Source organism: Chanodichthys erythropterus, chromosome 11, assembly GCF_024489055.1.
Source record: "Chanodichthys erythropterus isolate Z2021 chromosome 11, ASM2448905v1, whole genome shotgun sequence".
NCBI lineage: Eukaryota > Metazoa > Chordata > Actinopteri > Cypriniformes > Xenocyprididae > Chanodichthys > Chanodichthys erythropterus.
The window spans coordinates 34,341,896-34,355,903 of NC_090231.1; the positions used below are offsets into that span (position 1 = coordinate 34,341,896).

The 14,008-nt window shown below is 36.5% G+C and overlaps 1 protein-coding gene across 1 annotated transcript; it reads right to left on the minus strand.

Moving 5' to 3' along the window:
- Positions 1–1,046: 1,046 nt before the first annotated feature.
- Positions 1,047–13,690, minus strand: aqp9b (aquaporin 9b). The gene is made up of 6 exons (XM_067399531.1): positions 13,463–13,690; positions 12,309–12,435; positions 8,511–8,648; positions 8,109–8,227; positions 6,247–6,464; positions 1,047–2,455 (listed from the first exon to the last, which is right to left on the minus strand). Exons 1-6 carry the CDS (start codon positions 13,562–13,564, stop codon positions 2,287–2,289), a joined length of 873 nt encoding a protein of 290 aa, XP_067255632.1. The 5' UTR covers positions 13,565–13,690; the 3' UTR covers positions 1,047–2,286.
- Positions 13,691–14,008: the final 318 nt, after the last annotated feature.

Sequence of the window (14,008 nt, forward strand, 5' to 3'; positions counted from 1 at the left end):
CGGTAGGAAAGGAGAGCACTAACGGGAGGGATCAGTATATATTCAAATGGAACTGAGCCCAGAAGAAAAGTAAGGATGCTAGCAGTTCACTCCTCTGCCTGAACTTTGAATCCTTTTGTAGTTTTGCAGCCAAATGATTGGCTGCATGTTGTTGCATAAGAAGCTACGATTGGTGGGAAACAGTCTTGTCAGAAACGGTTCAAAAAGGCACATGCTGACCCATTGCTGATAACATTACTACTCAAATACCATGCCTCTAAATGTCATTCAGAGCAGAGGGATGTCCAGTGATGGTTTATTCATGGTAATCTGCACTTGTTCTAGTTACATTCCTGTCAGTAGTATTATTTACTAGATCAGATGCTTACAAATAAGTATGGGGAACACTTTATTTTGATAGTCCACTTTAGACATTCAACCAAGTATAAATAACTTTGCACCTACATGTCAATTAGAGTAGACTGTGTTTAATATCTGCACTTTATTTCGATGCTTCCCCTACAGACATTATACTGATTGTAAGTAACTTTGTAAGTACATGTCAACTTGTTCTACTCTAACCCTAACCTAACAGTCTACTAACAGACCGACTCTAATGAGAGTTAGTTGACATGTAGTTGCAAAGTTATTGACTATTTCCCTATCAGTCAAAACAGGTAAACTTTAAAATGCCAATAGTGAAAGTAACGATAATGACGATGATCATTTTTAATCAGCTTTATATTGCTTTCTCATGTGCAGCATGTTTCATAGAATGGTTGACTGATGAACAGCTACAGTCTGATTAGCAGAAACGGAGGGCGTATGTATGTATGCATAAACTCAGTGAACTCAGTGAGCTAATGGTGATGGACAAAGATAGTGATAATGATTAAATCAGGTCAGATGTTCTGCTTATACTGGATTTGCTGAGTTGCATTAATGTTGTCTAAGTTAATTAATTCACAAATGAAACAATACTAGAATACAGGAATATAATGGTTGCTGTGGTCTAAATCCTCATTCACAGGAAAACAGACATGAGTTATGCATAACAGTATGTTTATTTTATGTCAGGTCTACATTAGCAGAATGACAGTACTGTCTTCAACGTTTTGAATGTAAGTAAATTAATCTTAAAATGTTCATGTATGAGAGAGTAAAAAGTAAAAAAAAAAAAAATCTGAAACTGAAATAACAATAAAAAGATGAAAAATATATATAATATGATCTCTTTGAATTGTACAAACAACTGCTATTAATTCAAGTGCCATGAAATAAATTACTAAAATAATTTTTAAAAGAGAAAAAAAAAACATATATGAAACATTTTCCCCATAAACAATAGCTCTGAAATATCTCCTAAAGCTGTGACTGGTGCATTAAAAAGATCACATTAAGCATTGCCTGAAATGTGAACATGTCTAAATGTGGTATTATGCACAATACTGCTCCTTTCATTTCTTCCTAAATTATTTTCTTCTACGTTTGACAGACTAGCATAAATACACATTTATATCTTCTTAAGCTTATGTTTAATAGTTCATCACTGGTATATTGTTAGCATGCACTGCAACATTCATCCTGTTACCTCATGCATGTTATTTTATCAGCAGTTATGCATGCAGTTAGTTTATATGTTGTTCTGATTCGTCCTGTTTACAGACAATGAGGACTATTCAACTTTGAGTAAACAGAGTGGACAGTAAAGTATCTTCCTTCGTTTTGGTGAGAGAAAAACATGTATCTGCTTATAGCAAGTTATATGGTTGTCTGTGAAAGTTAATGCGAGAAGAAGACAAATAGTAGTAGGATTGAACAAAGGAATGAAGGACAACAATCCTAGAGTAGCTCAACTCTCTCTCACTGAGTGTGAACAAACTGCATGGACTGCGTCTTATGAAAAAAGGAAACCAGAGAGACCCGTCGGAAATCATGATTATCTCTAAATACAGTTCAGAGTAATTAATATGGAGGATCTATTAGCACCTGCAATCTTTTACTGGCAGTGGTGTGACATTTGTTGATAGTGAAGAAAATACCTGAATGTTTCTCTTTGCTCCATGTTGATGAAATAAATGGTGCTCTTTAAACATTCTCTATAGTTCTACTTCTGTTAAAAACATGACAAATAGCTAGAATTATGTCTGATTAACACTTGCTGACTCTTTCATAGCTGCTTGGTTTAATGAATGTACTTGGCAAAAGATTTAGAAAAGACATCTAGAGGTAAAGACGGAGAAGAAAATGGAGCTTCTTGCTTGAGGTCTATGGTGAAGGAAAAGATACCATACTTTTCCTCTCTTTTTAGTTGACAGTGTTTAATTCATATTTATCTTTGACGCTGTTGTTGTCTTCAAGGTTCATCTCAGGCACAGGATGGTGCAGCTCAATCATCAGGAAGTAGATCAAGGCCCCAACCACACCTCCCACCATCGGTCCGACCACTGGAACCCACCACCAGCCTCCTCCAGCACTGAACACACACACACGCCACACACATGCATGGCACAGGTGAGAATAAAGTCAGGGCTCTGCAAAATTCTGAATTTTCAAAGAAAAATAATAATTAGAATTGTACATGCAGTATGTTGAGACAGAGATTGAACTGAAATGACAAGAAGAGGAATTTGCTGGATTGCAATTCAAACAAGTCCAATATACTGTAGTCACTCAATCCTCACGAATTTCATTAGTCCATCACAACCAAATGAGCAGAACAGATCGCTTTTAAGTTGTTTTTGTCTGTGACACACACACAGACATACTAACATTCAAAAGTTTGGGGTCGGTAAGATTTTTAGGGGATTAAGGCTGCATTTATTTGATCAAAAATGCAGTAAAAACAGTAATGTGGAATATTATTACGATTTAAAGTAACTGTTTTCTGTTTTAATATATTTTAAAATGTAATTTATTTCTGTGATGGCAAAAATCAATCTTCAGCATCATTACTCCAGTCTTCAGTGTCACATGATCCTTCAGAAATCATTCTAATATGCTGATTTGGTGCTCAAGTATAATTTCTTATTATCAGTGTTGAAAGAAAGGGCAAAAGAAAAGTATTGATTTTAAATATAAATATTTTCTCCGCGTTGCAAATACAATGCAACCAAATAAAGAACCGTGCTGCAAATAGCACAGACCACAAAGGGGACCCCAACAAGAGACAAACCTGGCTGGGACATGCTTATTGTTTAATGTCTACTCATCAGTGGTATTGATGGTGACCTGAAAGTTGTTTTTTTTTTTTGTTTATTTTAACATCCTAATCGCATGTGTGCCATGAGTATTTGCAGTGCATTTCTGTATTTGGTTGCATTGTGATCAGTTGCAGTGAGTTTCTGTATTAGGTGTGTTGTATTTGCAGTCTGTTTCTGTATTTGGTTACATTGTGAATATTTGCAGCACATTTCTATATTTGGTTGTGAGTATTTGCAGCATGTATGTTGTCAAAATGATGTTTTTGCTGGTGTTTTTTTTTTTATCTGTTTGCATTTTCTTTTTCTGTTTTCTGTTTGCATTTTCTTCAGTTGCAGCACATTGAGCTCCATAATACACATGCATATTAGTACAAACACATAGTTTTGAAGCAAAATTCTGTTAGAAAAGGTCAAGTATAATTTTTTGGCAGATGCCACTTGGTTTGATATTTTGCATTTAATGCAATGACATTCAGACATGTTTAAATGTTTCAATTGACCAGATATTGCACAAATTGTTCAAATTACTTTTTGGGACCACTGTATATAAATTAAATGCTAATTTATATAGGTATCATTTTGCATATTGATCATTCATATCTTCTAATGTTTAAAAAATGAATGGGATAAAACATTAATGAAACATATGCATTTCTTTGAATTTCATTTTAATTCTATATCAATAGTACAGTTGCAATTAAGGTTAAAGGTTCAAGTAGACTGGACACACATGATTGATTAGGAATGTTCCTGTACTGCCGTATCTTGAGTTTGAAGTTCAGACTGACGGATGATATCAACACAGGGTTGGTGTCTAGTCTCGCTATACAGACACTAATGCATTCAATGTAATCTGCGCTTAGTGTGTCACTCCAATGCTCCCTGTCTGCAGCACTCTTTCCCTCCCTCAATCCCTTGATCCTTTTATAGGCTACTGAGAAAACAAGTGCTCTGTGTCCTTCAACCTGCTCTACAAACAGGTTGGCAAAAGTATATGTAAACAAATGCATTGCGTACAGACACTTTGCTGAACTGAATTTATGTAAAGTTCATGTACACTATAGGTTTTATAATGCACATGCTTGTTAGTTGCAATCATGACACCAGGGCCATTTGCACTCAGGTGACCCGTAATCTGTGTCCGAGTCGGAAGAGAAATTAAGCAGGCAGATCAAGCACTTCCTCGCATACTAGGCAACTGATATGTGATTAGCTCTTCATGGACGTCACCCTGTGTTTATAGTTGTAAAGGGCCAGATAACAAAATATACAAAAATATTTGACAGCTGAATGACCAATCAGAAGTATCCCAGAGAGTAATCTAATATATCACACGTGAACAGTAATGAAAACCTGGAATATGCCAGTTTCAAGAGATTTGCATGATTGAGTCAAAGGACTACGGTGTTTTGGAGAGTTTTCACTTCTGAAATTTTCTGATTGTCCACCTATATTGCGTTACAACTATTTTATTCAATGCTTCATCGTTCTTTACTCTGTCCTTTTGGTGTTGAACTGTGCATAAAATCAGACTCTTTTTGCTGTTAAAGAGCAGCAACAGAACCTCTGTCTGACAATGACACACATACTTGTGATAGCTAAAAGCAGAGTTGTAGTAAAAGACGATAACTTTTTTTCCTTTTAATAGAAAAAGCCAGAGGAATAAAATACGTCCTGTCTTTGGTCATGCCACTCTGAATATTTATGCAAGGAGACTGCCTCACGTACATTTTTAAAATTGCTTCAGTATGCAGGAGATACACAAGTGCATTAAAATATTCATTCTCTGTCAGAAGAATGGTGATAGGCCTTTGCACTTAAAGTCTATTTGGAGTTTCTAAAAGTATGTATGTGGGGGCATGCCTCTGTTTCTCACAAAGCTGGTCGAATTTTGTGCAACAGGGTAACACTTCTAGGTCTAGTCTTATTGCACATACCCATAGACAAACTTCCCTGTTACAACATAAGCATTTCATGCTATTACATGCATTCAGATTTATTTATGCTGTTAAAGAGCTGCATTCTCATGCTAAACATAGCCAAAGTTTCAAAACATGAGTTGGACATATGATGAAATATTTCTGTGCCAAATACACTCCTTCCAGATTCTGATACATTTCAGAAAGTTTTTTTAGAGTATGGCCCTGTATGACGTCACAAAGGGCGGAATTCCTTGTATGGGCACTTCTCCCTGATAAGCGTGTGCACAGATCACCCAGAGCGCCCATCAACGCACTTCATTTGGGTTCTGGAAGCTGAGAGATTTTTCAGCAATGTCACCAAAGGAGTGTGTTTTTGTTTGTGAGGGAAAGATAACGTTTTTCAGCTTCCCAAAGAACCCAGCATTAAGGGAACTGTGGATGCAGTTTGGTTTTCTGGAACAGCAACGGAGTTCTGCATGTATGTTTGTTTGTTCCCAGAATTTCAGTGACGAATGTTTTGTAAACAAGTCCCAGTTTGACGCTGGATTTGCAGATCCCAGCGATAGGTCCCGGTCATAGGTCCCGAGTCGGAACCACAGGCAGTGAGGAAAGCTGCACTCTAAAAAATGCTGGGTTGTTTCAACCCAAGTTTGGGTCAAATATGGACAAACCCAACCGTTGGGTTAAAAAATGCATTTAAAAATTTAACCCAATGGTTGGGTTTGTCCATTTTTGACCCAAACTTGGGTTGAAACAACCCAGCATTTTTTAGAGTGTGCATCAGAGTCTGTGTTTTGTTGGCAATCGGCAGTCAAGTGCATATAATGTAAACAACACAAACGTTTTTGTTCCCTTTTTATTTATAATGATGTTGCAGCTTGCAGACGATCTCTACGCAAAAGCTGCGTGCGCTCGTGACTCTTCCAGGCACTCCTCCAGGAGCTCGGCTTTTTTCGGTACCACGTATCTATCTTTTATAAATATGATAAAACTAAAGACTTTTCGGAGATATGAAGGATGCACTACTACTCTACAAATACTCAAGATTAACATGAGATTGGTGGAAACTGTGTGTGTTTTGTACCCTTTAAGTGAAGAAGTGGAAAATCCAACTGAACAATAACAATAAATGTTTTCTGTACCTGAACACATCTAATCCCCATCCTGCTAGAGCAGTGAAGAGCCGTGGTCCCAAGTCTCTGGCAGGGTTGATCGGATAGCCGCAGTTCAGCGCCATTGACACTCCGATAGCCAGGATGCTCAGACCAATAACCAGAGGCTCCATGCCTTTAGGTGCCCCGATATTCTTCTTATCTACTATGGCCAAAATACAGAGGACCAGGGCACCTGTGCCGATCACCTGTGTAAACAGAGACTAATGATCAACAGAACATTCTCTTATGGAAGCCTGTTTCATCTCAAAGTACAAAATCAAAAAGTAATTATGAGATAAATTTTAAAATAGAAAATAATAACATTTAAAGTATGTTTTGTTTAGTTTTTTTAGTCTGATTTCTATACTTTATATTTACTGTTCCTTCCTTTTAACTCCCCTGTTAAAGAAACAGTAGCCTATAATTTAAACCACAAGTTTTAAAGGGTTAGTTCACCCAAAAATGAAAATTCATTAATTACTCACCCTCATGTCGTTCCACACCCATAAGACCTTCGTTCATCTTCAGAACACAAATTAAGATATTTTTGATGAAATCCAATAGCTCTCTGACTCCTCCAGAGACAGCAATTTAACCACCACTTTCAAGGTCCAGAAAATTACTAAAGAGAGCGTTAAAATAGTCCACATGACTGCAGTGGTTCAACCTTAATTTTATGAAGCGACGAGCCGTCATTCTGATGTAGAACCAGGAAGTAAGAGAATGACACAGAAGAGAAGATATTGCTGAATAAAGTTATTTTTGTTTTGTTTTTGCGCACAAAAAGTATTCTCATTGCTTCATAACATCAAGGTTGAACCACTGTAGTCACATGAACTACATGAAAGGGATAGTTCAACCAAAAATGAAAATTTGATGTTTATCTGCTTACCCCCAGTGCATCCAAGATGTAGGTGACTTTTTTTCTTCAGTCGAACGCAAATTATGATTTTAACTGCTGCCGTCTGTCAGTCAAATAATAGCAGTGGATGGGAACTTCAACTATAACAGTAAATAAAACTTGCTTAGACAAATCAAAATTAAAACCTGCGGCTCGTGACGACACATTAATGTCCTAAGACACGAAACGATCGGTTTGTGCAAGAAACCGAACATTATTTATATAATTTTTACCTCTAATACACCACTATGTCCAACTTCGTTCAGCTTCCTGTTAGTGAGGTCAAAAAACGCGTTCTGAAGACGGAAGTGATGTCTCGCCCATATACTTCAATGAGCGCGAGACATCACTTCCGTTATCAGAGCGCGATCAGACCTCACTAGCCGTTGGACATAGTGGTGTATTAGAGGTAAAAAATTATATAAATACTGCTCGGTTTCTCGCACAAACCGATCGTTTCGTGTCTTAGGACATCAATGTGCCGTCACGAGCCGCAGGGTTTAATTTGGATTTGTCTATGGAAGTTTTTTCGACTCTTATTGTTCAAGTTCCCAATCACTGCTATTATTTGTCTGACAGACGGCAGCGGTTGCAGTTAAAATCATAATTTGCGTTCGACTGAAGAAAAAAAGTCACCTACATCTTGGATGCACTGGGGGTAAGCAGATAAACATCAAATTTTCATTTTTGGGTGAACTATCCCTTTAACAATGCCTTTACTAGCTTTCTGGGCCTTGAAAGTGATAGTTAAATTGCTGTCTATGTAGGAGTCAGACAGCATACGGATTTCATCAAACATATCTTAATTTGTGTATATTAAGATGAATGAAAATCTGACGGGTGTGGAATTTTCATTTTTGGGTGAACAATCCATTTAACACACTTCACCGTATAATAAGCAGTGAGATCATTTGATATTTAGAAAAATGAATTACTGTGTTTCACTCACCTGATCAATAAATCCATTTAACAATGAGAGATCTTTAGCTGGATATGAAGCAAAGATTTGTGCTGTGGCATTTTCACCAGTTACAAGCAGCTGTCCATTATCAAAATTTGTAAAGGCACCTATGGACAAGACAAATTTTTTTAGGTATTTTATTATATTATTTATTTTTTAATTTATTTTTTATATTATTCATTAATTAATAGGAAGTAAGTTGATGACTGTTCAGAATAACTCTTGTTAAATCTAATGTCTAATCCAAATCTATCCAAGGTCAGACCTGAACAAGTCAATTTAGTTTGAGTTGTGTGTGTCTAATATAAGCATGTATGTAAGTATAGCAGACTGCTATAGAAGAGGAGTCCATAACAGAAGCAATAACATAGAAGTGCCCTGAAAACTTACCATAGTACAGACAGTAGACAGCACAAGACCCGGCAAAGGCACCAAGAAACTGAGCTGCCACATAGACAGGAAATTTCTTTATTGGAAGTTTCCCAACAACAACCATGGCCAGAGAAACAGCTGGGTTCACATGTCCACCTGCAATGAGATGCAACAATTGAGAGACTGCAAACGTTTGATGACAGCAATGTGTTTGTATTGGTTTTAGTGGTCCACTATTGTATGGTGATTTTGTATTGATTGAGGTTTGTATAAAAGCATGCTGAGGTTTTTTTTTTGTAATACGGATTATTATCTATCAGAACCAAAAGAATATATTGTGTCATTCATTTCAAACTCACATTTATGTGATTTCTCTCATTGCTATATAGGTATACAGTATACTCTCACTTTCCCCCTCTTAATCCAGAGAGTTCCTCATAAACACTGTCAATGGGAATTGAGTCTGACATAATCTGGCTGAGTCTTCTGACATCACAGCAGGGCTTAGGAGTAACTCTGCTTTGACATAAGAGCGCTCAGAACTGTCTCTGACCCCACCGTACACGTCGCTTCAGCTCTAATGCCAGCAAAACAGAATGGAAAACACTGGCCTTTGCTGACCTATATAAACTTGAACTGATTTCTTCACAGATTGGTAGCTGATTAAATGTAAAAACACAGCGAATCAGGACCTCGTCTGTTGTTGTATGGGTATTTTGAAATTCACATTGAAGAGAGCAGAATCAAAAAAGCAACATTACATATTACACAGTAAAACACAACTGATTGGATACAGGGTTTTTTTTTTTACATTACAGAAAATATTTTTTTTCCATTGTGTACTTCATGTAGAGTCAGTAAAATGTTTAATAATTACAGGTCATTGCCTACACCTGACTTCAACCTGGGACATATGCTCCAGAAAAGCTCATTAGTTCAATACTGTACTCATCACAGCATGTAAGATTATCACATTCACAGTCATGTGGGCTGCTGGGCAAACCAACTTATTCATGCACAAATGCACAATTTTCACTGCAGAACTCAAGCTATATTTAACATTGCGTGCATATGGATTCATATATGGCTCTGACTTGTCATTCCTGATAATTCAGTTACATGCATCACCAAAATAACACATGCGCCATTGTGTGCTCGAGGTCTAGATGCTGCTACTGATGGATAAACCACAGGGCGCCATGTCCCTGCACAACCCCCCGCAACACAACCCTTTCTTCAAGACAACCTCATTGTCCTTTTATTCATGTTTGATTTTTTTTTATTATTATTATTATTAATAATAATTAAAAAATAATTATAATAATAACTTTTTTTTTTCTTTTTGGTTTCCTTGATGTCATCTTCTGTGTATAATTGCAATAAAAACACAGGAAATGCAAACATGAATAAAACGACAATGATAATAACAATAATAATAATAATAATAATACTTATTATTATGAAATAAAATATTATTACATTTTTATAAAAAATGTTATAATGTGTATTAAGATGCTAACATGAATAGGGCAATTTATTATTGTTGTTATATTTACTATTTTATGTAATAATTGCTTTTTAAGAAGACCACACACTTCAACTGTCCACAGTGCAGGGGTGTGTTTCCCGTACAACAATGTAACTTACTGCCATAGTATGATGAACCATTGAAGAAATCAACTAGCTAGTCACGACTGTTTCCCGAAACCGTATTGTCGCAAATTTGTCGGTCAACCATATATTAAAAGATTAATTCACTTTAAAATGAAAATTACCCCAAGCCATCCAAGGTGGATATGACTTTCTTCTTTCAGACAAATACATGTTGTGCCAGTTACGCTTGTTTCATAATTTGAATATGAAAGGCGTAGGATGTAGCGTAAGCGTTTTGAACTGCGAGAGGCATTACACTTTCTTCATAAGTTGAATACGAGGGCAGATATTTTACTTTATAACATGTTAAATATGGATATTTTTGTAACACAAATGCATCTCTTCGCTTCAGAAGACCTTTATCAACCCCCCGGAGCCATGTGGAGTACGTTTATGATGGATGGATTTGCATTGCCATTATAAAGTTTTGGAGCATCAGGGTGATTATTAATATAACTCCGATTGTATTCGTCTGAAAGAAGAAAGTCAATCCGTTTAATTTTTTACTATATTTTATGGACATGGCATCTGAGTACTAATTCTAGTACTAAGTTATTGTGCTTCACTACTAAATGATGTTTTATTAACAAAATTCGGGAGGAGGACTAATCATCACGTCATATCAGCCAGCTGTCAGCAATCAGTATTCAACTATGTATGAGTACCCAATCAGTATGAGTGAAGCACTATATATTGACACAGTCGACTCACCCATCTTCCTCGACAGTTTCCCGTCTCCTCACACTCACCTGGTTACTTTCCTAACCAGAAATACAGGGGGGAGTACTCTGAGTTCGGGCCAAACAAGCTCGGAGCCCTCTCCTCGGACAGCACGCCAAATATGCATACTATTTACTCTGTCCGATTATTTGTAAGTGTGAACTTTTGCTTTATTTCCAGAATTAATCATAGACTCCTTCTTACATACTAGAGCTCTTCAAAAATGGCACTTTAAATCTCTTGACAAATTAAAAGACATAAATGGCATTTGTATATATTCAAAATAAAAGATATAGTGTATATATCTCTTGTGTGTTTCTTCCACATATAATATATGAATGCACAACACATGAGCATGAGACATGCTTTCTGACAGAAGTCTAGATTTAAGCTACTATGCAAACGAAAATGAGATTATCTGCAGTCTATGAGTGCAGTGAGGTTAGTCAAAGTGGATCAGTGCGTAGTCAATTTTTCGTTTTTTTTTTTTTTTTTTTTTGCTTCTCATTTAAAGGAAATGCTAAAGGAAATTCCTGGAATCATCTGCATTATTGTAACACATTATAATAAAAGCTTCACCTAACCATAATCCTTGAGGAATTCACTTAATGAAGGCCAGCCATACGATTACAACTGGTATATCAAACCCGACACACACGCCTCCACTTGACAGACACTAAGCCTTATGCAAGTTTTAAGAGCATGTAATTGACCCATCATTTCCTCCTCCCCCCGTCCATCACTACTGTATATTTTTGAGAAGAAGAAAAATACCGACACTTTTTTCACAATGTCAGAGAGCACAAGGCTTTCATCCTCTATTACGTCGTTCATTAATCCGAAAATTTGTAAGGAAGCGCAAGTCTGTTATGCATTGAAGCAAATCCACCCTTCACTTTCTCTCTCTTTGGGGTCAAAGGTCAAGATGGAATACTCAGCATGGGGCGTATTTGATCCAGCTGTCTAAGCTTTATTACTGCATGAAAGGCTTTTTCTGCCTCAATAGACATTTTACTCCTTTGACCAGATTTAATTTTTAATAGAATAAACACATAAACTGCAATAGAGGAATAAATTGAGCTGTTTATGTGGTATCGATTATATTATGGATATTGTAGTGTGGCATATGGCGATTGGTGAGTAGATTGTATGTTTAGTTGAGCATGACCAAAGATCACAAACAGCACTGATGGATAGCTAAATACGACCTTTGAAATGAAATGCTTTGAACTCGGCTGTCCTAGACTCATGCCTTTTCTCAATCGAATGAACATGCATTTTGGACTAATTTCAACAATTTAATTGCAAAGTTCCATTAGATGCGTGTATTATTTTTATAGCCTACTATAGGTAAATGTCTGAAAGGTGAATTGAAGTTTATGCAATGTGTGTGCATGCTACTGTCTATTCTAGACTTCTCTATTGGCTAGAGTGACCAGTCACCTGACACGCCTCCTGCCATGTACACAGCCAGCATCACCCCTAGAGTAAACCCAAAGTGGATGGTGAGAAGTTCTCCATGTGTGCCTCTGCTGAGGACAGTTTGGGCCCCTGAACCACAACCGAACAGCTGTAAACAGGAAATGAGCAGAGGGGAGATAAATTAGGAAGACAATTAGTGGAAAAAGCCACCGCCATCCAGATAGGAAAAGCACTCTTGTTATAGAGCACTTATTCAAAACTAATTAGTCGAGCAGCTTCTTCAAAAGCACAGTCCATTATGGTCAGGGCGGCACCCCAAACAACAAGATCTGTCTCACTGAATCAAAATCTTTTAACCTAATTAACACCAGCAGAATACACTGTACAAACCGTCTGTGTATTTCATGTTTTAATATCTAAAAAAAAACGATATTACTACTTTTTGTAGTAGTAGTAACACTGCATGGGGCATGTTATAAGTCTATATGGGATAAGTTGTCAAATCTGACATCAACAGTAAAACAATTATGAAGCACAAACCAGTTCACTAAACTACAAAATGTAAAAGTACAATATATTTATAACATTTGTTAAACATTCAGAAATCTGACTTGATGAAAAATACACTTATCCTGAGAACAGTTCAACTTTACAGTTAAAAAACACCTTTTTAGGCTAATATACAGCAATATTAATAATAATCCTATTAATGGAATTTATTTTGGTGAACAGAATTGTCAAAAATTGTTGGAAGAGATTTTAGAGGGTTTTCAAACTAACATACTGCGAGTGAAAATTAGTGTTTGTCTAATTGGACTTATTTAATATAGAATTACACAGTTAGAGCTGAACAATAATAAGCATAAATAAGAAGACACTGTTGTTTACATCTCTAGAGGGTGTTGCATTTAATGCAATGCATTGAGCCTAAAATATTATGTGTTTACATGTAGCTACTATTACCACACTAAAATGTGGTCACATAAGTGCTTCTTAAAAATTAATGAATAGCCTATCAAGATACAGCCTACGACTAAAATTAAATAAGTTGACAGACTGTTTTATTATTGATAAAAAATAATAATAATAAAAAAGGGACACAAATCAGTCAATTACACTTCAAACTTAGTTTCAAGACTACTTGGTTCTGAAGTCCTGACAGGTAAAAGACTTACTATTAATACGAATGTCCCCAGTAATTCCGCCAGAAACTCTCTAATGATGTCGCGCCTCAGCATGCATTTCTCCCTCAAATTTCTGAGTTTTTCGAGCTCCATAGTTTCCCCGACAGCTGAAATTGTGATGTCCGGACAGACAGTTGAAGAGCTGATCTCGCTTGAGTTTAAGTGTCTTAGGCTTTAACCTTCCCCGCCCCTCCTGCTACTTTAGATGTCATTAAACACTCTGACATGACAGGTTGGTGGTTCCTCTTTGCTCTCACTCTATCCATCCTCTTCATGCTGAGAAAAATACGAGTCCCGGTCACTATCGTTAGGCAACGTAGCTTATTTGTTGACCAGCCTATCGTTTGCGAACATTTAACGCCACAGAAGCGAGAAATCAGTAGACTAGCGTTCACTTAATCTCTGTTTACGAGGTGTAAACAAAACATGACACATTTTACATAAATATTTAATAATGTTTTATTATAAAATGATTAACAGAAGTTGGAGTTGACTGAGTAAGCTATACACATTTCAGTTCGATAAAGCTCAGTGTTA